The 26461-nt window shown below is 34.9% G+C and overlaps 1 protein-coding gene across 2 annotated transcripts in view; it reads left to right on the forward strand.

The window, feature by feature from the left end:
- The window catches only part of LOC110315735 (contactin-6), a 334773-nt gene that overhangs the window by 203754 nt on the left and 104558 nt on the right, over positions 1–26461 (forward strand). For both annotated transcript variants that reach the window (XM_021189718.2, XM_029534884.1), the window contains 2 exons: positions 486–689; positions 2666–2768. In XM_021189718.2, the coding sequence (XP_021045377.1) occupies positions 486–689; positions 2666–2768 (307 nt within the window). The remainder of the gene's footprint in view (positions 1–485; positions 690–2665; positions 2769–26461) is intronic.

Consider the following 26461-nt stretch of genomic DNA (forward strand, 5'->3'; position numbering starts at 1 on the left):
ATATTCCATTCATAGAATGAACTCAAGATCTAGAGTATTGAAACTTAAAATTTTTAATTAAAAATTTTTAATTAAAATTTGAACTACAACTCCTAAGTGTGCGCAATCCTTCTTAAAACATACTGTAAAACACTGCTTTGAAATGAGTAGCACTAAAGAATTACCTTGACCCCATTAACCAGCAGAGTTTTATATATTCTGTGGATTTTGCTAAGGAAAACTACCATTTAGTCTCTAAGTATCCTGTGATTGTATCCTTAGCCAAAGAAAATGGTAATGGAGAAGGAAATTTTGTATCTCCCAAACTGAGGTTTAAATGAATATAAGGAATATTCTACTTACTCTGTTTTGAGTAGCTATAAATTAGACCAATATAGGCAGACTTTTATTATAATGATTAAACATAACACCGAATTGATAGATAAATTTATAAGAATTTATAGATATGGTTGCAGTAGAGATAATGCATTTTTTCTATGTTTCAGAATTATCATATGCGTGGACCTTCAATGATAGCCCTTTGTATGTTCAAGAGGACAAGCGACGATTTGTATCTCAAGACACAGGGAACTTGTACATTGCCAAAGTAGAACCATCTGATGTGGGCAATTATACTTGCTTTGTCACAAACAAAGAGGCCCATAGAAGTGTCCAAGGTTCACCTACACCTTTAGTGCTGCGCACAGATGGTAAGAACATAAATTATCTTCAGACTCCCCCCTGGACTCTTAAATTGTGAGAAGGTCTTTAGAGCCTTTTTTTTTTTAAAAACTGGAACTAAAATCACTGGAGTTTAGATGAAATTCACATGCACAGTGGAGATGAGACATTACTAAAATTAAAAAAGGGGGAATTTTGTAGTTCAATACCCGTATGGTACAATTTACATGTTTCTGGGCATACCGTGCCATTTCATTTCTGGCACCAGAAGAACTTGTCTTCCCATTGCTTAAGGACTGGTGTGTAAAAAATGATGTTTGTCTGGGGGGGCCTGGCGTGTGTGTATGTGTGCATGTGGATGCTGCCAAATTTTCATACTGAATTGATGAACACATTTTGCAACCTCTCTTGTTGTCCTCTTTCTTTTCCATCTTGCCATTATTTTGCTGCTGTTTTTCACCCTTTATTTACCTGGCTGGCTAAATGGAAAACAAACAAAAAAAAAAAAATTGTGCCCATGGAAAGCAAAGCATTCCAAAGAATTACGGTGTGGAAGATTCATACTAAATTATGTCTGTGAGGAATGTAAGTCAGATTGGTCTCTGATGAGCTTTGTAGCTTAGTCAAGTCAGAGCTGGTGCAAGATTTAGAGAGCTAGAAAGTCATCTAAGGGAAAGAAATCCTCTAGTTGATTCTCTAATTAAATGCTCACAGTAGGATATGTAAAGATAAAATATCTGTTAGTTCATTTTATTATCAGATTTTGAACTTGAAAGGCAATACCTCATAGAATTGTGTCTCCCCACCCCCAACCCCCAGGAAGAGTTTAAGACAAGCAAGGATATAATGATAATCAAGCTATGAAGTCAGCTCCCCAGAGTTCTCATGGAAGTGATTTCAGAGCCAGTAACTATTCAAATATTCCTGCCAGGGTCTTATTCAGATATCAGCAAACATTAGATATGTGAGTTCATTTTTCTCCCGTTCTGTGATTACTCTGCTCATGAGTGCGAAAGTGCATAAGCTAACAATTTGCATAGAGATTATACAACATTTTTCCTGTTTTATTTTTGTTTGCTCTTTATTTTACTTCTGCCATCTTTAATTCCTCTCTTTTCCCACCCCCTGCTCTCTTTTTCATTTTAATGGTAAAAGCACATGGTAAACATTGTGTAGAATGTAAATCAATTAACTCCTCTAAGAGTTGGCACATAAGACTTATCAGTTGTTCAGAAGAAGGGAAAGCAAACTAAAGGCAGCCCACTTAACTTCAGCATTAGCACTGATTGGGACATTGAAATAATAAAGCTGTGGAAGTTAGATATGTGTATTTTTGTATTTATATTGTGATTTCTGCACTTCATAAAGTCTCACTGACTCTCCAAATTTCATTTACTTGTGGTAGAAATGTGTTGTGATGATGTTTATCATCTTACTTTATAAAATAGTTGCAGTTTCAAAACAATCCCAATATAGCATTGATTAATTCAGATGCGAATCACCTAGAACTATTTTTCTTAGTTGCAACTTTTTTGGCAAATAGTGTGTTTATGACATCTGAGAACACTGCTTTATTCTAACCTTATTTTAATAATTCCTATTAAAACCTTAAAACAGTGAAAGTAGAACTTTCACAAACACATTATGAACTTTGCTGCAAAACCTGTTGCACTGATTATAGTATAGATTTTTAAAGTTCAGTTGCACAGTAACTTTATTGGTTTTGTTGCAGAATGGTGTTGTAGCAGACTTCTGATAGTATTAACTAAATCTTCCTTCCTTCTGACCAATGTGTCTGGCCCCATGAAATCCACAAACTGAAGGTGGAGATGAATGTCCCTAGTGAAGGATCCTTGTTGAAAACTAAGAAGCATGCATCCATCTCATTATTGGAAACCCTAACTTTGTTTAAAATCCAAGAGTCAAATTTTGGTTAATGAAGCATTTACTTCATAGGAAACTTCTATTCTCCAGAAATGCTGCTAGCTGTTTTGGTATTTAACAGGTGTCATGGGGGAATATGAGCCAAAGATTGAAGTGCATTTTCCTGAAACAATACAAGCTGCAAAGGATTCATCTGTAAAACTGGAATGCTTTGCCCTTGGAAAGTAAGGTGGTTTTGTTTTGTTTTGCTTTGTTTTTGTCATGGTTAATTTAATTTTTTAAAAAAACTTTTTATTATTCAAACATTGCTCTAAGGGAAATTACTAAACAGATTTCAAGTGCTGGGCATAGTGGGGCTTTCTAATTGGAATTTAAACAACAACAACAACAGCAACAGCAACAACAAACAACAACAGCAACAACAAAATATCTCATATTCTGATAGCGATTGGGGCTGGCAATTTATTCTGAATAAATTCGTTGCCCCACGTACCACACTCATGGCCAGGGAAAATGTGCACTTACATAAGATGTTGGAAAAATCATTGAGAATTTGACATACCCTTCATCCTTCTCTGGCACCTAGAAATAGACTGCCTGGAGTGTCTCCATGTCTAATTAATCAGCAGTTCTTATAAATGAAAACCTTGCACCACTCTCCTTCAAAATAAGATTAATTAACATCCAGTTGTTCACAATGGAGAATTAGAACTGAGCCTAACCTGCCTTAGGTAGTTGGTTTTATTCAGATAATTGTGTATTAGTAACAGGTTGGGATGCCTTCAAGGCAGCAAAACCTCTACACCTTTGGCACAGAACATCAGGAAAATTCCTTTCCATAATATTAAAATCTTACCATGATGCCTGTAAACAGCAGTAAACACCAGGGAAAGTGGCTGGCAGGTCAGTCGGTTCACCTGTTTTCAAACACTAGTGTACACATGAGTTACCTGGCTATTCGTTGCATTAAGATCTTATTATTGACTACTGCACTAGTCTAAGAAAAAATTTTATTTCACCACTTCTTAGAAACCCCAATTCAGAGCTATTTTTTTCCATCTCTGGAATGTCTCCTAAGTAATATGAGAATAACTTTTGAATGTGAGCAATAAGGGATTATCTCTAATCCAAAGGTCTTTTCTAATGTGATCCTCACAGTGATATAATATAGATCCATTTACAAGACACTGAAAATAGCCTTAAATGTACAGGCTTTTTATTAACTCCCTATACTCAGCAGTACATAAAATGTCTCCTGACTCTTAGAATTTTCTCTGTAAATAACACTGCATATATCTGTGAATTAGATAGCTTACATGATAAATTTTCTTTAAAATGAAACAATCATAGTGCATTTTATAAATAAGTTTTTTCAATATGTTTCAAAAACTAAATTTATCCAATGAATAATTTCAATAAATATTCCAATGAATAGTGAAATTAAATTTATCCAGTGAATACCTATTGATTGATTAATGACTCTTGGACAATACATAAATAATTTTTGTATTACTCTTGAGACATGGTGACTTCTACCTTTCTAAACTTTCTCAGAACCATAGTGACACCATTCATTAAAAATATGTCAATAATACCACTCTAATTATTTTTATATGAAAACCAGTGAAATAGAGTTCCAGGAAAGAACATGAATCTGTCATATTTTTAAACAGAAAATGTTTCTTTTAAAGATATATTTGTTTTTATTTTACATGCATTTGTGTTTTGACTGACTATATGTCTTGGAGAGGGTGTCAGATCCCCTAAAACTGGAGTTACGGAGAGTTATGAGCTGCCATGTATGTATCAGGAATTGAGCCCAGTGCTTTTAACTGCTGAACTATTTTTCCAGCACTGGGAAATATTTCTTAATTAAAGAAATTAAATAATAAAAGCAAAACTATGAAATTGCTTAAGGCTACTCCCCAACAATCTAATAAAAATAATTTTATTTCTCAGCCCCTATAGCAAAATTTTTATGATGTGAGATCTTCTATGTCCCTTCAATTGTACCAAATGATAAGCTTTCATTATATATGTGAAACTGAAGCTTAGAATAGATAGCTAAGTAACATGTCTTTAAAGTTAGGAACATTTGGATAAGTAGAAGGTAACTGCTTTTGAAATAATTGAAGACAAAATTAGATTCCAAATTTTCTCAAGAGCTATGCAGTCATTAGTAAATATGTTTATAACTTCTGTGAATCTTCATATTCTCATCCAACAGGAATTGTTAGCATGCTTGCCTAGAATGTTGGCAGGGGAAGTGGGAATGGATAATACATATAAAATATTTAGTTCAGCACCATCATTTAGCCAGTAAATATTCATTGGATTATTCTAAAGCCATGGTGTGAAATCCATTCCAATTTAGATAACCGGTATTTCAATGTATGGAGGTGTTCCAACTACAATATTAGTTTCAATGTCTGCGGTTTATCCTCTCTCACCAGCTCATTAGTCTCTCTGTCTATCAGACTATAGAAAGAACGAAAGATTGCGAGTCAGTCCTGTAATAAAAGGAGAGGAACCAAAGGAAGGCAGTGTGTTTCCCATAATGCCAGGATTGCTTTTTCTGTTTTATGTTTCTCTGGAGTGTTCAAACCAACTGAAAACTTAAACACTGATAGTTGCAAATGATACTTTACTCCATGTAAACCATTGCCATGACCACCCCTACTTTCCTCTTTCCAACTTCCTTGATTCCCCTCCTCTCATCTCCTTTCCCCATACCTCTTCCTCTCCTAATATGTCTACCTTTCGCCTCCTAACTTCTCTGCTTTTCTACCTTCTCTCTACCCATCTCACACAAACTCTCTTTTCCTCCCACCTTTATTCTTCTCTCACCATTGCATAAATAAGTCAATGATAAAGAACAACTTTACCTGTATTTATAAGTAATATTTCATCAACGAAGAATAATGTTAAAGGTCTGTGTCTCTTCTCAGATCATTTTCTTAAGAAATTAGGAAGTAGGAGAGTACAATGAGTTATAGGCAAGAACTGTTGACCTTGCCTTTTAATATCACCATTTGGCCACATGATTGTGATCTTGTTGTATGTTTATACTAAAACATTCGTGAATATTTGTGCAAGAAATGAATTAAAAATAAAAAAAAATCATGCCAGTGAACTCTTGGAATATAAGTCCCATGAAACAAATTGAAAAAACAAATCTCACTTTTATTTGCACATTGATTAGAAAAACAACATTTTTAAAGCTAAAATACTAAATGAGATAAAATTTATAATCTTAAAGTCATCAGAAAGCACATAAAGTTTTTATACAAAAGTAAACTATCAATACTTAAGTTAGAAACACTTGAGCTGAAAAAACTTTATTTTCATTATAAAAATTAAAAAATAGGTTTGTATAGAAAGAAAATGATGCTGATTGAGAAATTAGGCTGATTGTTAATCATATACAAAAAAACTATTTTCACATTTAAAAATATTAAATGAAAATTGAAAAAATGGTGATGATTCCTTAAGTATACTTCATAGAACTTGTCATGACAGAACTGGTTTTATAGAGTACACTTCCTCAAATTTTATTTGATGTGATTTAACAATACCAAGATTGTGTTTATTAAACTGTCACTAATACTGAATTGAAGTACAATGCAATTGGAACCACAAGTTCAAAACATCCTCTGGGTTGAAGGAAAATTTCAAATACCCTGTGGGATTACTGTATATTATGTAGTTTTAAAATGTAGAATTGTTGGTCATATTGTAGAAAATATTCAAATCTGAGTTACCCATTCAGGGTTTTTTATATATGCTTGCCAATTACTTTCAGAAAAGCACTATTTATAAAAAATAACAACCATTTATCAAATAATATGCTGCCTTTAAGTTGCATAGGCATAAATTTAACAAATAGTGAATTTGTTTAAAGGAAGGTACTATGTTGCAATATTTAAGCATATCCATTATTGTATAATTAATAATCTGATGGTAGTCAACTTTCTAAATATTTAGAATAGATTGTTCAGTTATAGGTTTCCTTTAATTTTAAAATAAACTCTCTATAAACCATGCATTATGAAAGTAATCCATAATGCAACGAGAAAAGTTTGGTGGCTCAGACAGGAATAAATTCAGTTACTACTGAATTTGCTAAGCCACTACTTCTGAGTATGTATTCTAGACGATGCATGGTTATCCATATGTGTGTGAGAGTGTAGGTAGAACTAGAGACACAGAGAGAAGCAACAGCTGGATAGAATGGACAAGTGCAAATAAACAAACAAAACAGTAAATAAAATATCATTTTTATTTCCAGTACCAGTCCTTATTATTAGCAAATATTCTATGTTGTAGAAAGAGGTAATTTCTGAAGGAATTTTGTGTGTGTGTGTGTGTGTGTGTGTGTGTGTGTGTGTGTGTGTGTGTGTGTGTTTATGCTTGTGGGCATATATGTAGGAAGTGTTTTGGAATGCCCCATGTTCACATTTAGGACATCTCACTCTCATCCTAGAAAGATCATTCTATTCCTTTTCCTTCGTGTGTGTGTGTGTGTGTGTGTGTGTGTGTGTGTGTGTGTGTGTGTGTTCAGCGGGGCGATCTACAGTTTAGAATCTACCAGGAATTTTAAAAGTATTTAGGGATTATGTCAATTTTCATGTCTTTTATCTAGCCATTTCACCACTTATTTTCAAGACTATTAGTCATTTCCCCATTCTATGTTACAATGTGCTTTCTGCTCCCTTCCTTTTGCATTTCAACCTGGGACATGCTTCCTCTGCTGTCCCTTCTCTTTCTATTCTCTCAAGAACTGTGCATCTACCATCTACTACCAACCCCACCCCTACTGTTTTCCCCCTTTGCATTTGTGTATTATAGTTCTAGGATTTTCTTGTTGGATATTTTTTAGCATCTTCCCACCAGTTCCTGAATGTTGTGTATTTTCTGTTATATCTCTGCATTTTCTTCATAGTGATTAAAAAAATCACTGTTTATTGATGGCACAAAGTGAAAATCTCTAATTCAGTATAAAATTCTCTGTCTAACAATTTTAACATGTTTATCACATTTTAGTTTTGGTGGCTTTACTCTATGGATTGCATTTTTTGGTGTAACACAATCATTTTTGTTGAAAGTTGACTTGATACATCCATGAAAGGAACTATGTGAGCAGTGGTCTTGGGAGTGTGAATTTTACCTTTATTTTCTGAGACATGGACCTGTGATCATCTACCACAGCTTTGCTATCAGCACCTGAACTTGTCTCTACTGTACCAGTCTCTGTCTCCTTTACTGTCCTTAAGTCTCCTAGAGGCCTCCTTAAATAGACTATGCTTGCTGAGATCTTGACTACAGCGTCCATGCTTGGAAGGGATTTAGTCTTTGTTACTAATTCTAGTATCTTGGCCATTTTTAGGTCTACTGGTATGAACTAGATTTTTGTTCCTACTCATAATTATTAACTCTTTTAACTTACTGGAAAAGTAATTATTTTAGGTTGTATAATAAGCCTCATAAATACCATGTTAATGAGTGTAAGATTCTAATGTACTTATAGAAAATTCCAGCTTTTCTCTATAAAGAGTTTATTTCATTGAGTCTGCTTTTGTTTCTTGTGTTTTCATATTATGACTTCTATGTGTAACTACATAGAAAGGAAGAGGGAAAATTAAAGAAATGTAGCAGAATTATATGTTCTTATGAATCTGAAAACAAAGTCAGACATACTAGTTCAAATAAAATGCAAAGTCAGGGGAGAGTGACCATGAACCAAAGCAGACTTGTATTATAGAGCTATGATACAATAAACCCTATTACAGAGAAATAGAGGACATGATAAGGCATTGGGAGAATTCTCAACCCTACCCAAGTAGAGCTGTTAGCAAAACAGAAAGAAAGCTTGTAGAATACCACATGTTCATAAACTGTAATTCAGCAAGAAACAGGTTAAATAAGAGATGTCATCCTATAAAAAGAACAGACAGCAGTGTAGTTAAAATCATTATCCCTTTGCTGAAGATAAATCATCTCAAAAGATATTTTACAAATCAAATCTTATTGGCCAGGAAAGGTAAGAATGAAGAATTTTATATTTTAAAACCTCATTTTCTGTATCCATTCTTCTGTTGAAGGACATCTGGGTTCTTTCAAGCTACTGGCTATTATAAATAAGGCTGCTATGAACATAGTGGAGCATGTGTCCTTATTACAAGTTGAAGCATATTCTGGGTATATGCTTAGAACTGGTATTGCTGGATCCTCCAGTATGTCCAATTTTCTGAAGAACCACCAAACTGATTTCCAGAGTGGTTGTACCAGCTTGCAAACTCACCAGCAATGGAGGAGTGTTCCTTTTTCTCCACATCCTCCCCAGCATCTACTATTACCTGAATTTTTTATTTTAGCCATTCTGACTAGTGTGAGGTAGAATCTCATGGTTGTTTTTGATTTTCATTTCCCTGATGACTAAGGATGTTGGAACATTTTTTAGGTGCTTCTCAGGCACTCGATATTCGTCAGTTTAAAATTCTTTTTAGCTCTGAAACCAATTTTAATAGGGTTTTTTTGGTTCTCTGTAGTCTAACTTCTTGAGTTTTTTGTATACATTAGATATTAGCTCTCTATTGGATTTAAGATTGGTAAAGATCTTTTCCCAATCTGTTGGTTGCCTTTTTGTCCTATTGACAGTGACCTTTGTCTTACATAAGCTTTGCAATTTTATGAGGGCCCATTTGGCATAAGCCACGGGTGTTCTTTTCAGGATTTTTTCCCCTGTGACCATGTGTTCAAGGCTCTTCCCCACTTTTTCCTCTATAAGTTTCAGTGAATCTTTATGTGGAGTTCCTTGATCCACTTCGACTTGAGCTTTGTACAAGGAGATAAGAATGAATCAATTCGCATTCTTCTACATGATAACTGCCAGTTGAGCCTGCACCATTTGTTAAAAATGCTGTCTTTTTTTCCACTGGATGGTTTTAGCTCCATTGTAAAAGATTAAGTGACCATATGTGTGTGGGTTCATTTCTGTCTTCATTTGTATTCCATTGATCATCTTACTGCCTATCTCTGTACCAATATCACTCAGTTTTTTATCACTATTGCTCTGTAATACAGATTGAGGTCAGAGATGGCACTTCCCCCTGAAGTTCTTTTATTGTTGAGAATATTTTTCGCTATCTTGGGCTTTTTGTTATTCCAAATGAATTTGCAAATTGCTCTTTCTAACTCTATCAATTATATTGGATTTGGAATTTTGATAAGGATTACATTAAATCTGTAGATTGCTTTCAGTAAGACAGCCATTTTTACTATATTAATCCTGCCAATCCATGAGCATGGGAGATCTTTTCATTTTCTGCAATCTTTTTCGATTTCTTTCTTGAAGTTCTTGTCATACAGATCTTTCACTTGCTTGCTTAGAGTTATACCAAGGTATGTAATATTATTTGTGACGATTGTAAATGGTATCATTTCCCTAATTTCTTTCTANGCCTGTTTATCCTTTGAGTAGAGGAAGGCTAATGATTTGTTTGAGTTAATTTTATATCCAAACACTTTGCTGAAGTTGTTTACTAGCTTTAGGATATCTCTGGTGGCATCCTTGGATTCACTTAAGTATACAATCATCTACTCAGCCATTAAAATATAATGAAATTCTTAGGCAAATGCATAGAACTAGAATATATTATTCTGAGTGAGGTAATCCAATCGCAAAAGAACACACATGGTGTGCACTCACTGACAAGTGGATATTAGCTCCAAAGCTCCAAATATCACAATACAATTCACAGACCACATGAAGCTAAATAAGAAAGAAGACCAAAGTGTGGGTGCTTTGGTCCTTCTTAGAAAGAGAACAAAATAATCACAGGAGCAAATATGGAGATAAAGTGTTAAGCACAGACTGAAGAAAAGGCCAACCAGAAACTGTCCCACCTGGGGATTCATCCCATATATAGTTACCAAACACAGACACTATTGTGGACACCAAGGCGTGCATGCTGAAAGGAGTCTGATATGTTTGTCTCCTGAGAGGTCCTGCCAGCGCCTTACAAATACAGAGGCAGAAGATTGCAGCCAACCATTGGACTGAGTGCAGGGTCTCCAATAGAGGGGTCAGAGAAAGGACTGAAGGAGTTGAAGTGCTTTGCAACCCCATAGGAAGAACAACAATATCAACCAACCAGACCCCCCCAGTACTCCCAGGGACTAAACCATCAACAAAGGAGTACACATGGCTTCAGCTGTATATGTAGCAGAGGATGGCCTTGTCATGCATCAATGTAAGGAGAGGTCCTTGGTCCTATGAAGAATCAAGGGCAGGGAGGTGGGAGTGGGTGGGTGAAAGAACACCCTGATAGAAGTAGGGGAAGTGAGGATGTGATAGGATGTTTCCAGGAGGGAGGGAAACCGGCAAAGGGGATAACATTTGAAATGTAAATTTTAAAAAAGTATCCAATAAAAAATATAAAAGTAAAAAACAAACAAACAAACGAACAACAACAACAAAGAAAAAAAAAAAACACCTCAAATCCTTCTCCTTTTACACTGATGAAACAAGTAGCCAACCTGCAACCCCAACTCTAGTAGAAGGAAAGAAGCCAGTTGTGAGTGAAGCTGATTTAGGGTGCTAAGATAGAGAACTGTGTGCCCAAGACACAGAATGGGTCAGATTATATCCTCCACTAATCTAAAGAAGATTTATTCGTTCCTTGTATTTGTAATCCCAGAGCCAAATACAGTGGGCAGAAAACTAAGACTGCTTAAAATGTTCTAAGCCACAGTTGCACAGAAGGAATGCCTTTTATACTAGAGGACCTATCTTGGGGTTTATGGGCTCAAGCTATCAGGCAAAGTTTAAGGATTGCTCATGTGTTCCTTGTTTTGATACACCAGTATGCTGAAAGAAAGAATGAAAGAAAGAAAGAAAGAAAGAAAGAAAGAAAGAAAGAAAGAAAGAAAGAAAGAAGGAAGGAAGAGAGAAACAGAGAGAGAAAGAAAAGAAGAAAAACAGAAACAAAGCAAACATACAAACAAAAATATAAATTAAAAAAAAAGCCAACCAAAACTTAAACAAAAAAACATTGATGAGCAACCACTCTATCACACTGTAAGGGGAACCAGTATCTAGTTCAATCTATAAACAGCCTTTTCTGGTCACTAACAGGTTTTGACTTGAAGGAAATTCTCCACATCATAAAAACAAAGGACATGCATGGAGACTGAATGTTTTTATCCCTTTGTCCACAGAAGGAAGAAATAACAGTCATTTCAAAATTGTCCTTATTTTTTCTACATTTACTTTATTATGGCTTAATATTATAATTTTTCACCTCTTTAAATAAATCTAGGGATTCTGGGACTAGAGAGGTGGTTTATTGGTAAAGAGAATTTGTTGCTTTTCCACAGGACCTGAGTCCAGTTCTCAATACCCATATTAGTCAGATCACAATAGTCTGTAAATTTTTGGCACTTCTGTACACTTATACATATAAGAAATCTGCTCATACAAATTCATCACACATTGTCTATTAATTCTTAAACCAAATAGTTTTCTCCAGAGAAAATCATACCAACTGGTTCTCTAATATAAAATTGTCTGTCCTGAGAAAAACATACATAAAAATAACATCATGTAGACTGGCCAAGTTATATTTAGAAATATGAATGTATATGTTTATAACAAAAACTAATGAATTTAAAAGAGAACAAGAAGAGGTGAAGGATTGTACAGGAGAGTTTGAAGGGATAAAAGGCAAGATAGAATATTACAATTATTCAAAACAAGAAATAGTGTCTGGGTTTGGTGGCTGATTATGGGATGGAGCCCTGGGTAGGGTAGTCTCTGGATGGTCCAGTCACCAAACCCAGACACTAGTGCATATTCCAGCAAGATTTTGCTGAAAGGACCCTGATATTGCTGTCTCATGCGAGGCTATGCCAGTGCATGGCAAATACAGAAGTGGATACTCACAGTCATCTACAGGATGGAACACAGGGCCCCCAGTGGAGGAGCTAGAGAAAGTACCCAAGGAGCTGAAGGGGTCTGCAACCCTAGAGATGGAACAATATGAACAAACCAGTAACCCCAGAGCTCGTGTCTCTAGCTGCATATGTAGCAGAAGATGGCCAAGTCAGCCATCATTGGGAAGAGAGGCCCCTAGGTCTTGCAAACTTTATATGCCCCAGTACAGGGGAAGGCCAGGGTCGAGAAGTGGGAGTGGGAGGGTGGGGAGCAGGGCAGGAGGAGGGTATAGGGAACTTTCGGGATAGCATTTGAAATGTAAATAAAGACAATATCTAATTTAAAAAATCAAGAAATAAAAAATAAAGTCTATCATACTCTAAGTACTATAATAGGAATTATCTCTGTGTAAGTAATGGCTGGAAGAATGGTCAAAGACTGGAGTGAAGTTAATAAAATCATTTATCAAGACAAAAACAAACACGACTCATTCATTTCACCTCTCTTTGTAACTTTGCTTTCCTAGATTATTTCTTATTAATTTCAGCAATCATAATTTTCAGATTCTTCTTTCAACTTTAAATATCTTAGTTACTTTATTGTTTTTAGCCTTATTAAAGATTGAGTTCTTGTTTCCTACTTTTCACATTAAAATATTTGGTAGAATTTTGTTGTTATTTTTGTTATTACTCTCTCTTGTAAGTGATAAAATGCAAGGGCACCTAATTAGAATACTCCCATTAAAGTTGTTTTAAATATTTATTTACTTTATATGAGTACACTGTTAGTCTCTTCAGACACACCAGAAGAGGGCATTGGATCCCATTACAGATGGTGTGAGCCACAGTATGCTTTCTGGGAATTGAACTCAGAACTTCTTGAAGAGAAGTCAGTGCTGTTAGCCACTGAGCCATCTCTCCAGTACCCCATAAAATTTAAAGGAACATCAACTAAACCTAAATTACAAAGCTGAAATATGAAACAGAAAGAAATGTAAATAAAGACAATACCTAATTTAAAAAAAATCAAGAAATAAAAAATAAAGTCTATCATACTCTAAGTACTGTAATAGGAATTATCTCTGTGTAAGTAACGGCTGAACAGAAAGGCACTCTACCCCTTTCAAACTCCAAACTCTTTTATGACCATGTCCAAATTAAAGAAAATAGTTGAAATCCCAAACGAAGTGTTCAGAATGTGTCATTTTGTAATGAGAAACGAGGTCTTCTGAGGAGGGCAATAACTCAGACTCCTGAGTGTGGAACTCAGCAAGGACACTTAAATGAAGAAGAAAAGGCTAAAACTCAGTAAATTAAATAAAATCACTATTGAAGCTTCCTGAACAGATTAGAAGAAGGAGGTGAAGTGTCTCAGAGACTGATGGGAAGACCAAATCATGATCACATTCAAATAGTAAGAAGAAAAATAAGATGTATACCAGTTTGTAAGAAGTCTGGGATATTGTGATATTGTGGCAAAGAATCCTTGGGTTATAGAAAGAAAATTGTATATGAACTAATGCAGAGGAAACTCTGAAACTGTTTTAGAAAATCTTTGAAATCTTCAGAGAAATATGGACATTTGTGGATACTGTGATGGCTCAGTCAATGCTGCTCTTATAGAGGCATCTTTCTTGTACATACGTCAGTTGACTCATAACTATTTGTAACTCCGTATCTAGGAGATGTGACACTCTCTGGTCTCCATGGTCACCTGCATGCATGTGGTGAACATCAACTCATACACACACACACACACACACACACACACACACACACACACACACACAAATACCCTTTTTAAAAACATGTAGAAATGACCAAACAAAACTTTTCCATGTTTGCCTAGAGATAATATACATGGTACAGTCAAAGTATATTTGAAAGTTATGAGGGCAAAATATCTCTCTTGGATATTTTTGATGCTAAGACTTAAACTTATAAATTGAGGTTTTTCCTTCATACTTCACTAAATAATTTGTTTCCAACATGGTGATAAGTCAAGTCTTAATTGTCATTTCACGGGTAGAAATCAGATTATTTTTGATAGTTTTGAAAGTAAATATAGTCCAGTTCAGAGACATATCCTGAAATACCTCCTATTAGCTGATGGTCTGAGATTTACAACTATGCCTTGGCAAGTTTGACTTCAACACTCATTTTCATAGCCTTTTTCAAGTGTAGGTCTATCCTTTGTATCAATCCCCCTCTTCCATAAACCTTTTACTAAGCAGCAAATTGGACTTTGTGTGTGCAGGGGTAGGTAGGCTCTCACTGTAGCCTAAGCTAACCTCAGACTCTTGCTCCCTGTGCCTCCATCTTTTACATTCTGGGTCTACAGGTGCAGGCCACCATGGCAAATATTTATAGTCCTAATGATTAAGTCAAGTCTTTTTTTGAATGCTTTGTCAGCACTTTTTCAACTACAGCACATTCACAGTCAATGAAAGCAAATTGTCAACAAAAATCTTGAAGAATAGAAATATGAAATTATTCACCATATATATTAGATATTGATTACTACTAACTGCAACAATAATCATCTTATGTTACATGGTAAAACAACAATCATCCAATGACACTCTTTCAAAAGGTGAACTATGTTTTAACAAGAATAAATAGTATTTTCAAAATAATCACTCACAGGCAGGAGAGATTAGACCACACTGATCTCTTTTCAAAAAAAAAAAATAATAATAATTCTTCTCAAGAGATGACTGGGAAGCATTCTGAAAACATAGTTCAGATCATTACATCCAACCTAGAATGCTGTTGCAGTCAAGTAGCTATGATGCATAGATACACATGTCTACGGAAGAATAGCTGAGACATTCAGTTACAAATAAAATCATCTCCAACCTCAAGGTGAAATACCTAATAATTAGGAAGATACTGTCTAAATGGTCATTGCTATGACTTGGAGACACGTATCTTACTTTCTGTGTTGGGTTTTGAAAGGGAACACGATCTCAGCTTTCAGCTCTCAGCTTCTTCTCAGTTGTTTAACATGACAGACTCTTAATTGCCTAAGCTGTAAATTAATTGTATTGTGAAATATCCTGAGAAACTTCAGTTGCATAGATGCTCTGCAAGTGTAGTGTATGACCAACTGATGTATGCACTCTTGCAAGAAAAATTTTCTCTTAGTCCACTAAGATATCTCCAGATAGTAAATTGATGCACCATAGAACTCTTTTCTTCTTTGATACACAGAGCAAAAATAAAACATATTTGTCTGTATTTTAAAAGTTCATTTAGTAACTTTGTCTTTAGTGCTCTGTAATGTAAATAAAATTATTAGTAGTACTAAATGTTTCTATGCATTTTGAAACCATCACAGAAAGAATTGCCTTTATCCATTAGTGTCTATGTTACTTAATTTTTTTCTAGTTTATGACAAGGCCCTTGGTCTTGTGAAGATCATGTGCCCCAGTACAGGGGAATGCCATGGCCAGGAAGCAGGAGTAGGTGGGTTGGGGACCACAGTAGGGGACAGGTATAGGGAGATTTGGGTATAGCATTTGAAATGTAAATGAAAAAAATATCTAACGAAAAAAGAAAAACATGATATTCAATCTCAGGTATTAATGTCACACAATAAATGTGAAATTTTAACGTAAGGATGTTTGGTTTTAAAAAATTTCCAGATCTGAGAAGAGAGGTTTCCTTACTGTTAGTTCTTTTTCTTATATATATGAATATCATTCTACATTATTTTGTCTTAAGACTTTTGGGTCAGTCCGATGACAGTATTTTCATTATTTGTGCATCTACATATCGAACTAGTTATCAGATTTCTATACATAGCTCCATTCTTCCACGTATAATCTATCTAATCTACCTACCACCTATTTATCAATAGTTTGTCATCTGTCTGCCTATTGTCCAACTAATGAGACACAGTTTTGTTGTTTTGATCAAGCTGGCCTTGAACCTGAGATACCCATAACTCAATAACTTTGAGATAAGAGGCATGGACCACCACACCCTGTTTTACCATAGCATGAAGTAAAATTAGAGACTATGAATTTTGAAAGGTTGTTCACAGTTGTCTTTCTGTCTTATTTGACCAGCTATCTTTATAATTTCCAATGTTGACTTCTTTCCCTTTACCCTCTTATTGAGTTAAATTAGTAGAGAACAGAATATATTCATAGTCATGGTATGTCCCATTTTTGTAAGAATGTATAATTAAGTCCTAATCTGAGGTTCTTGATCTTTGTTTTGGATTACAGGGTAACATTGTGTTGACAGTAAAAATTACCAACCTTACAGAATACTCATTTCTGTTGACCGCGTACAAAAACCTGAGGATAGACAAATCTTCAAGGCTTGCATTGAGAATGACAACACCAACTACTCACAAACACTTAAATACACAATTACTTAGTTATCAATAATCTAGAAGACATTTTTTCCTAGTGCTGAGTTTAAACCCAGGGATTTGAGGATATTAGATAAGTGCTCTAGTGCTAAGTAACAATAATAACTTAGGAAATGGGAGATTTATTAGTGGTTTTTTTTCTGTGGTTGGAAGTTAATGGTGTCCTGAGTAGAATGGACATAGAACTAAGTGATATCTGCATTTTTCCATAACTTACCCATCTATGGGGTGGCTGAAGATGGTCAGTTTTCTTCCAAGTGAAGAAAATTGATTCATTGATTGACAGATACAGTAGAATTGTTACAAGCTCAGAGGTTCTATTAATTTACTTGCTGAATTTACTAGTCCATAGTAGAAATAATAAGTAAAGATAGTTGTTTGTTTGCTTTTCTATTCTACTTTTTATTTGTTTTAAAGCCTGGGAACTACATAGCTACTTTGGCTAAGGAAGCAGTTCAGGTCATCATTAGGGAAGAGAAATGGGCTGTACTGTGCTTCAGTGTTGACACAGTTTCTCAGAATTATTGGTGAATTATGAGTTCATCACTTGAAATATTCGTGTTTAATCTTCCTAAACAGAGATTGCTATTCCCTCATCCACTCATTTGACAAATTGAACACTGATTCTCATTAGCACAGCAATCATATAACAGTGACTATCTCATTCCATTTATAAGTCTTTTATTAGTTAGTGGGTCAGTCAAGAGGACATTCTTGTGTACCACGTGTGCCTGGTGCCTTCAAAGCCCAAAAGAAGATTTTGCTCAACTTGAAATTGGAGTATTGAAGTTACACATGGTTATGAGCCATGATGTGACTATTGAAAACTGAACCTGGGACCTTGACCAGAGCAGCAAGCACACTTAACAGCTAAATCATAACTCCTGAACAACGAGATAACAACTTTTAATAAGTAGTATTAGAATACAAAAATTGAGCATTTACTGCCGAGTAATTTCATGTGAATCTCCACTACTCCATTTCCCATTAATTACTTATGTTGTTGTGGGTGTGCTTTTGACAAATACATAACCAATATTGATGTGTTGTTATTAACTTGTGCATGTCTATGAACTTGTCTTGGTCTTTGTTTTTAAGAGTCTTAGCACTCTTCATGTTTTCTGGGCTAAATCAGAAGCTCAGACTCTTCTTTGTTTTGGATAATCTTCACTGTTTAAGGAGTGATTACTTTTACCTACCTCTCCATTGGAAGAGCATGCTAATTAGACTATGTTTACAACTTTTGAGAAGGAAGAACACGGAGGAAAAGTGCCAGTTTCATCCCAAAATGCCATGATTGGTAAATGCTGAAGCTGGCCTTCATTACCAAGTACAGTCATTTTTATTAGGTATCTCTATTGTAAAATGACAGTTTTGGTCTCTTTTCATACTGATGTTTTTCAGCAAGGTTAATTGTGTGGTTTATAGCTCTTGACTGTGAAGGTTTGTTTTATCTTCTATAACATATTAAATCTACATAATTTATTTAGAATTCAGTCTGAGACATTTGATATTGTTTCATTTATTAATTTTCAGTAATTTAGGTATACCTGTATAAACTTATAAACAATTATTTTCTATTTGCAATTGTAATTTTACACTGTGGTTTTTAAATACTACTGTGCTCAAGTTGTTTCAGTTTTCAGTATTGGGACTTCCTTTCCTAGCTCCTATTCCTCATCTTTTTCAAAGCTTCTCTTCATATTTTTAATTGTATATATGCATGCATATGTTTGTGTGGGAATATGTACACCTGTGCTAACTTCTGTAATTTCTGCAGATGCCTGAAAAGGTAAGAGGAGGATGTCAGATGTGCTGGTGTTTGTGTTACCAGATGTAATATGGTGTGGAAATTCTGCTCAGGCTTCCTGGAACAGCAGGAAGAACTCTTAACTGCTGAGTGACCCCTCTATCCCCATCCTGTTGAATGTTTTAATTACTTCCTGATTTTGTGTTATCACAAGATATTTCAGGCTCAACTTCTATGTTTCTTTCCAAGACTTCGACCTAATCATCTCAAAAATTTATGATCTCTTAGGTTGGAAATGATATTGGATTTACTATCTGATGCTAGTTCTTTTCAAGTGACAGAGTAAAGATATGTATATTAGCATAATTCTTTGATGGGAGTTTACCAGGGTTGGGTCCTCTCTAGGGGGCTACTAAAGAAGTGGAGTGCCAGTGGAGGCAAGTTGGTTTTGAGAATGTTAGGTTTCTTTGTATTAATATTTGTTCTCCTTGATTCTTCCTTATTCTGGGTCCATATGCCTATGGTTTCTGGCAAATTATCACCTTATGGAATTTGATAAAATATTTATTGCTAGCACTTCCTTCTCTGGCCAGGCACCCAGAAGTCTTTCATTGGCAAAGCTGGTTAACTCTTTGTGAACCAGAGAGGAAGTAAAGTAAAAGAATGAAAATCAAGTATGCACATTCACATATATATTCATATACCCTCATTCTGGTCAGGCCCACCCATCTGTCTCAACCAACTTCACAGGTGTATATACATGCTTATATACATAACCATATACCTACCAGATATATACATTTGGATAGATAGATGGATGGATAGATAGATGGGGCAGAGTTCCCTAGGCCAATCCATCATCTGCATTTCTTTTCTCTGATTTTTTTAATAGATAAATGCTCTTAGAAAATTACCTCATAAATAAACTGTTACACAAAATGGAAGTTATAAGAGGATGTTGATATCTCAAAGTAGTGCTTCATTTTATATGTTCAGTGTAAGTTCAAAGTAACAGTTTTGGTCTTTTTTCTTCTTGAGTTTCATGTGTTTTACAAATTGTATCTTGGGTATCCTAGGTTTCTGGGCTAATTTCCACTTATCAGGGAGTGAATATCATGTTAGTTCTTTTGTGATTGGGTTACCTCGCTCAGGATGATACCCTCCAGATCCATCCATTTGCCGAGGAATTTCATAAATTCATTGTTTTTAATAGCTGAGTAGTCTCTTGGTCTTGCAAACTTTATATGCCCCAGTACAGGGGAACACCAGGGCCAAGAAGGGGGAGTGGGTGGGTAGGGGAACAGGGGGGGAGAGTGTAGGGGACTTTGGGGATAGCATTTGAAATGTAAATGAAATAAATATCTAATAAAAATTGAAAATAAAAGCAACAGTTTTACATGGCCTTGTTTTATCACATTGCACACTTGTGGCTTTATATTTGGAACTGAATGCTTTTCCTTAAACTCAAATTTATCAGTAGCTTATATCTCCATATAGTGTAATATGAAAGAATGACAATGTTCTTATTATTCACCCTTTATGAACTATTTTGACAAGTGTTCACATTCTATTCTAGATTTTAACTTTACCACATTAGCAAACAACTAAAATCATCACTTTAAAGATTCTTCCTAAGGTTATTTGAATCAAACCAGGAACTCTAAAAATCATTATTCATCTAAACAGCATGAATTCATGGGACCTGATCTTCATGTTGATCTACAGGCAAACTGCTCAATAGGGTGGGTTAATGTTTGGGAATTGTTAAGCTATGTGATTTTTATAGCCCAAAGGCATATTAGTTGTAAGAATCAATCCTGATGTAAAGTCTCTTTGGGACCTTGCTTCTCAGAGCTCACCCATCTTAGTTCTTGCAGAAAGGTAAGCCCCCTCTAGGAGGCCACCTGCTAGCCCTAGCTATTTCTAGATGGCTTTTGAAACTTTGTATTAATTACCTACCCATTTTGTGTATAAGTGTCTGCATTATACAAATTTCAATATGTGTTTTTATTGCTCTGCTTGCCATACCATGATTCCCTGCTTTGCTCTGCTGTTATTCATTTGCTTATTGGTGAAGTTTCATACTACAAGTATTCTTTCATTTTGAAAAATTTTCAGTAATAAGTGTGACCCAATTAAAAATATTGTACTCATCTTAAAAGGTATGTAGTCATTTTTCTTGTTCTTAAAATTTTTTAGATACCTAATCATAAAACATTTTAATATTCTGATTTGCTATCTTTCTTGATAAGACATCTACTCAGATTTTTTTTGTATTCCCTGAGATATATTTGTACATAATTTATTCATCTCTAGTGTTGTTCACAGGACTGTCTTGCCAGTGGGTGTATTTTTCCTGTGGTCATTGTTTGCACCAGTCATGTAAATATCCTAATGTCTACAGCTCAAACCACCCAACTTTCTTTGTGGTTTTCCTATGGAGACCAAGCTAAGTATGGAGCTCCATATTTTAAAATCATGTTACTTATTCTCTTATTGATATTTTAAGAGTTGTTTGTGTAACACACATATAAGTGTTTGTCAGACTCATATTTTACACCTATTTTATTTTGTTTTTCTTTCTCTTTTTGTTTAAAAATATTCTATTTCATATAATATATCCTGATTATAGTTTCTCCTCCTTTTGTTCCTCCCAGTGCCTTCCCATCTCCTCTGCCTCTAGATCCCTTCCATTTCCATCTCTTATTAGAAAAGGTTAGTGATATAAGAAATAACCACAAATTATCACAAAATATAAGATGAAGCAGAAACTATCATAACAAAGATAGACATGGAAACACAACAGGAAATGAACCCTAAGAATAGGCACAAGAGTCACCACCCACTTGGTCTCGTAGTCAGGACTACCATAAAAATACTAAACTAATAACTAGAATATATATTCAGAGGACCTGATGAAGACCCGTGTAGGCCCTGCACTTTCTGATTCAGTCTCTGTTAGCGTATCTGTGTGTTGCTTTGTTGATTCAGAGGTCTCCATTCTCCTGTTGTCCTCCGTGCTCTCTGCCCCTACAAATACTCTGTCTGCTCTTCCAAAGGCACTCGCTGAATTCTGAGGGGAGGAATTTGATGGAAAACTCCACTTAGACTCTCTCCCTACATAATATATGGCTGTAGGTCCCTGTATCTGTTCCCATCTGCTGCAGGAGGAAGCCTCTCTGACAATGACTGGATAAGGTGCTGATCTATGAGTATAGCAGAATATCAGTAGAGTCATTTTATTGTTACAAGTTTTTCTAGATTAATAGTGTTTGATTTCACCCTAGGTCTCTGGGCTAGCTAGTTTCTGGTTCTTGGTTACCCAAGCTGGACCTAGGCTTATTCTCTTGGAGTGGGCCTTAAGTCAAATCAGGCACTGGTTGGCTACTCTCACAAGTCCTGTGTCCTAGCATATTTACAGGCAGGACAGATCAAAGGTCTTAAGGCTATGTTGGTGTTTAATTTTCTATTTTGATAGCCTGCTGAGTATCTTCTGCATGAAAGAGACTAGAAGATAGGAGGGAAGGATCGATGTTTACTTCTTGACCTGACCTTACTTCTCCATGTTCAATGAGTTCTAAGGATATTGGCATCAGCTTTGGTGTACCACTGTCAATTTAGAGAGACAATGGCTGGTCATAGCAATACCCTGGGATAAAGCAAGTTCCAGTTCCAGGCTTGGTTCCAGTTCCTACCTACAATCTGGGCCACAATTTCTGCTGGACAGAAGGATATACATAAAAACATTGGAAGAAGGAAGACACTCTCTTCTTTCCCTGCTTGCCTTGTGGGATTGAACAACTGCTAGATACTGGGACTTCCACTCACAGCTGCTGATGATCATTGTTGGGAAGTTGGACTACAGACTGTACGTCATCAACCAAGTCCCTTACTATATAGACACTACCCATCAGTTCTGTAATTCTAGAGAAGCCTGACTAATACAAATGCACTCAAAGCTATTCTTCACTTTATATTCTATTGGGTTTAATGTACCAGGTCTCATGTTCAGGTCTTTGTTGCAATTGGATTTAGGTTTTGTGCAGGGTGATTAGTATGGATCTACTTACATTATTCTACATAAGGAGATCCAGTTTGATCAGCACTACTTATTGAAATTGCTGTAATTTTTCCAGTGTATATTTCAGGCTTCTTTATCAAAAATCGGGTGTCCTTACATATATAGAATTCTCTGAAGGGGTCTGCAACCCTATAGGTGAAACAACAATATGAACTAATCAGTATCCCCAGAGCTCATGTCTCTAGCAGCATATATAGCAGAAGATGGCCTAGTCAGCCATCATTGGAAAGAGAGGCCCCTTGGTCTTGCAAACTTTATATGCCCCATACAACGCCAGGGCCAAGAAGTAGAAGTGGGTGGGCAGGGGAGCAGGGTGGGGTTGGGTATAGGGGACATTCTGGATAGCATTTGAAATATAAATGAAGAAAATATCTAAAAAATAAGTTAAAAAAGAAAGATAGATGCAACTTTTAAAATATTTCTTAAAATAAATAAAAAGTAAAAACAAAAGAATTCTCTGTGAGACTTCAATTCAGTTTCATTAATCTACTTGTCTGCTTTTATGCTGATAACATTCCATTTGTATTACTATAGGTCTGTAGAACTCAAGAATGGTGAGACCTCCAGCAATTCTTTTATTGTTGAAGTTATTTTTAGCTGTTTTGATTTGTTTATCCCTAGGCAGTTCAAAATTATTCTTTCAAGGTCTGTAAGAATTGTATTGGAACTTTGATGGGGATTGCATTGAAACTGCAGATTACTATTAGAAGGAAGGTCATTTTTACTATGCTAATACGATCAATCCATGAGCATCTATGTTCTCATGTTTTCTTCAATTAGTTTCTTCAAAGATTTGATAGATTTAACATATTTGTCAGGCGTTTTATTTGCTTGCTCAGAGTTACCTCAAGGTGTTTTATATTACTCAAGGCTTTTGTGAAAGGTGCTGCTTCCCTGATTTCATTCTCAGTTTATTTTTCTTTTGTATATAGGAGAATGACTGGTTTATCTTTGTGTGTGAGTTAATTTTGTATCCAGCTGCTTTGCTGAAAGTGTTTATCAACTGTAGATATTCATTGGAGGAATTTTTAGGGTCACTTATTTATATGATTATGTCATCTGCAAATAAAGTTACTGTGACTTCTTCCTTTCCATTTTATATCCTTTTGGTCTCCTTAGGTTGTCTTATTTTTCTAGCTTCTATTTGGAGAGCTATATTGCATAGATATTGAAAGGGTGTATAACCTTGCCCCTCCTGGTTTTAGTAGAATCACTTTCAGTTTCTCTCCATTTAATTTGATTTTGGCTCTAGGCTTTCTGTAAATTTCTTTTATTGTGCTTTAGATATGACCCTTCTATCTATAATCTTTCCAGGAATTTTATCATGAAGGTGTTTTGGATTTCGTCAAAGGCCTTTTCTGAAACTCATGATATGATCATGTGGCTGCACTTTTTTTTTCAGTTTCTTTATATAGTGCATTACATCTACTGATTTTGGTATATTGAGCCATCCCTTCATATCTGAGGTGAAGCATATGGTCTTTTGATGTACTCTTGGATTTTATTGACTATTTTTGCATCACTGTTCATAAGGAGAATTGGCCTGTAACTCTCTTTATTTAGTCTTTATATTTTTTGAATATCAGGATAACTGTTGACTCATAAAATGAACTTGGGCACTGTTCCTGTTCGTATCTTGTGAGATAATTTGAGGAGGAGTATTAACAGTAACTCTTCTATCAATTTTGTTGTATACGGGCTTTTAAAGTATGTTCTTTTACTCTCTGGATTTTGTTGTCAAATTCCCCCCTTTTACCTTTTAGAATTTTGTTCTCTTATTTTGTCTGTGCTGAAACTTACTTTATAGGCCATGGTGGCCTGGGCTAGAACTTGGAGATCTCCTTGCCTCTGTCTCCTAAGTTCTTGGATTAATTGTTTAGGCTACCATTGCCAAGCCTCCCTTTTCATTTCTGATTTTGCTAAGTAGGATATTCTTCTTTCTATACCTGTTAGTTTGGATAAAGACATGTCTCTATTGTTGATTTGTCTCGAAGAACAAGTTCTTTCCTTTTTAAATTGATTCTTCATACTGTTTTCTTCTCATCTACTCCTCATGGAGTGTGATGACTTCTTTTTGCTCTAGAGCTTTCAGTTGTGCTAGTATACCATCTCTCCAATTATTTGGGGGTTTTGATTTTTGTCTTAATATGTAGGCATTTGGTGCTATGAACTTTCCTCTTAGTGTTTTTATTGTGCCTCATGAGTTTGGGTATCTTGTCTATTCATTTTCATTGAATTCTAGAAAGTATTTTTTCATTTCTGTCTTGGCCCATTTTTTTTATTCAGTAGAGATTCATTCAGTTTCCATGGGTTTGTATGTTTTATTGTTTCTGTTGTTGATATCCAGCTTTAATCTGTAGTGTTCTGACAAGATACAGGAAATTATTTTCTTGAAAAAACACATTTTCAATTTTCTGGAGAAAAGATATTGTCTTAACAGTGTCTTTCCTTGAACTCTATATTTCTGCATAGTGGAGAATTTGGATTTTTTTCCTAGTTGTTATTGTTATTTGGATCTTTTGGATGTTTGTTTATTTTTTTAGAGGATCATGCTTTTGGTTAAATGTGAAATCTCTTCAACACAGTCAAGATTACATAGATTTGCAAAGTTTGCCTTCTTCTAGATATTTTAATGTTTGTGCTTTAAACTCCTTTATGATTTGTTTTGCATTAAATTTTGTGAAAACCTTCATTTATTACCTATGAGCATCAAATTATTCTGGCATCTGTTGAAAGCTGATGAATTCTACACTGCATAACTTTCACTTCTTGGCAGAGATATGTGAAACAAGTATTTTTCTCCTGAAATTATAACTTTTCCATTTTTCTGTTTCTCATCCTTTTCCTCCTCAACCCCTACCCTTCTCCTTTTCGTCCACTTCCTTCTCTGCCACCTTCTCTTACTTTACTTCTTCTAATGGCATGATCTGGCCATTATGTCTGTGATTAATACTCTGTCAGAAAATTTCAGTATTCTAGGTTACTCCAAATATCCTTATTTTGATAATCTAATGGTTATTCATTTTGTTTTTTATAATTTCTGTAAAAACTTTGGGATCTTTTTATTTCCACAAAATTTGATAGTTGTAAAACTCCTGATCACCTTGAAAAAACTCACATATGAAAAATATTAATGTTCCAATAAATATGTACAGAATTTTCTCCATTTAATTAGAACTTCTCTAATTATTTCTCTGAATGTTGATTTCTGCCTTCATATATATGTGTGTATATGCATATAAGTGTGCATTAATATATGAATGTGTACATATATATATATATATATATATATGTGTGTGTGTGTGTGTTTGTGTGTGTGTATATATATGTGTGTGTGTGTGTGTGTGTGTGTGTGTGTGTGTATTTATATGTGTTTGTTCTTTTGTCCTAAAATAATATATACTCATAGTTTGTTTACATTTTAGTAAAGTTTACATTTAGTAAAGCATTGGTAATTTAAAGAAAGTAGTGGTCTTCATTATTTTATTCTTACATTTTGTAAAATTTATGAAATTCCTTTTTAGCTCTAGATTGTTTAGGCTTATTCTTTGAAAATTTTGTAATATATAAGCAATAATAAATTTATTGCTTCTATATAGTATATGTAAAATCCTATTTACATATACATATTATTAAATTAAAACTACAGTAATATAATATTATATTATTATTGTCTTAGTCAGGGTTTCTATTCCTGCACAAACATCATGACCAAGAAGCAAGTTGGGGAGGAAAGGGTTTATTTGGCTTACATTTCCATACTGCTGTT

Source organism: Mus pahari, chromosome 2 (genome assembly GCF_900095145.1).
Source record: "Mus pahari chromosome 2, PAHARI_EIJ_v1.1, whole genome shotgun sequence".
Lineage (NCBI taxonomy): Eukaryota > Metazoa > Chordata > Mammalia > Rodentia > Muridae > Mus > Mus pahari.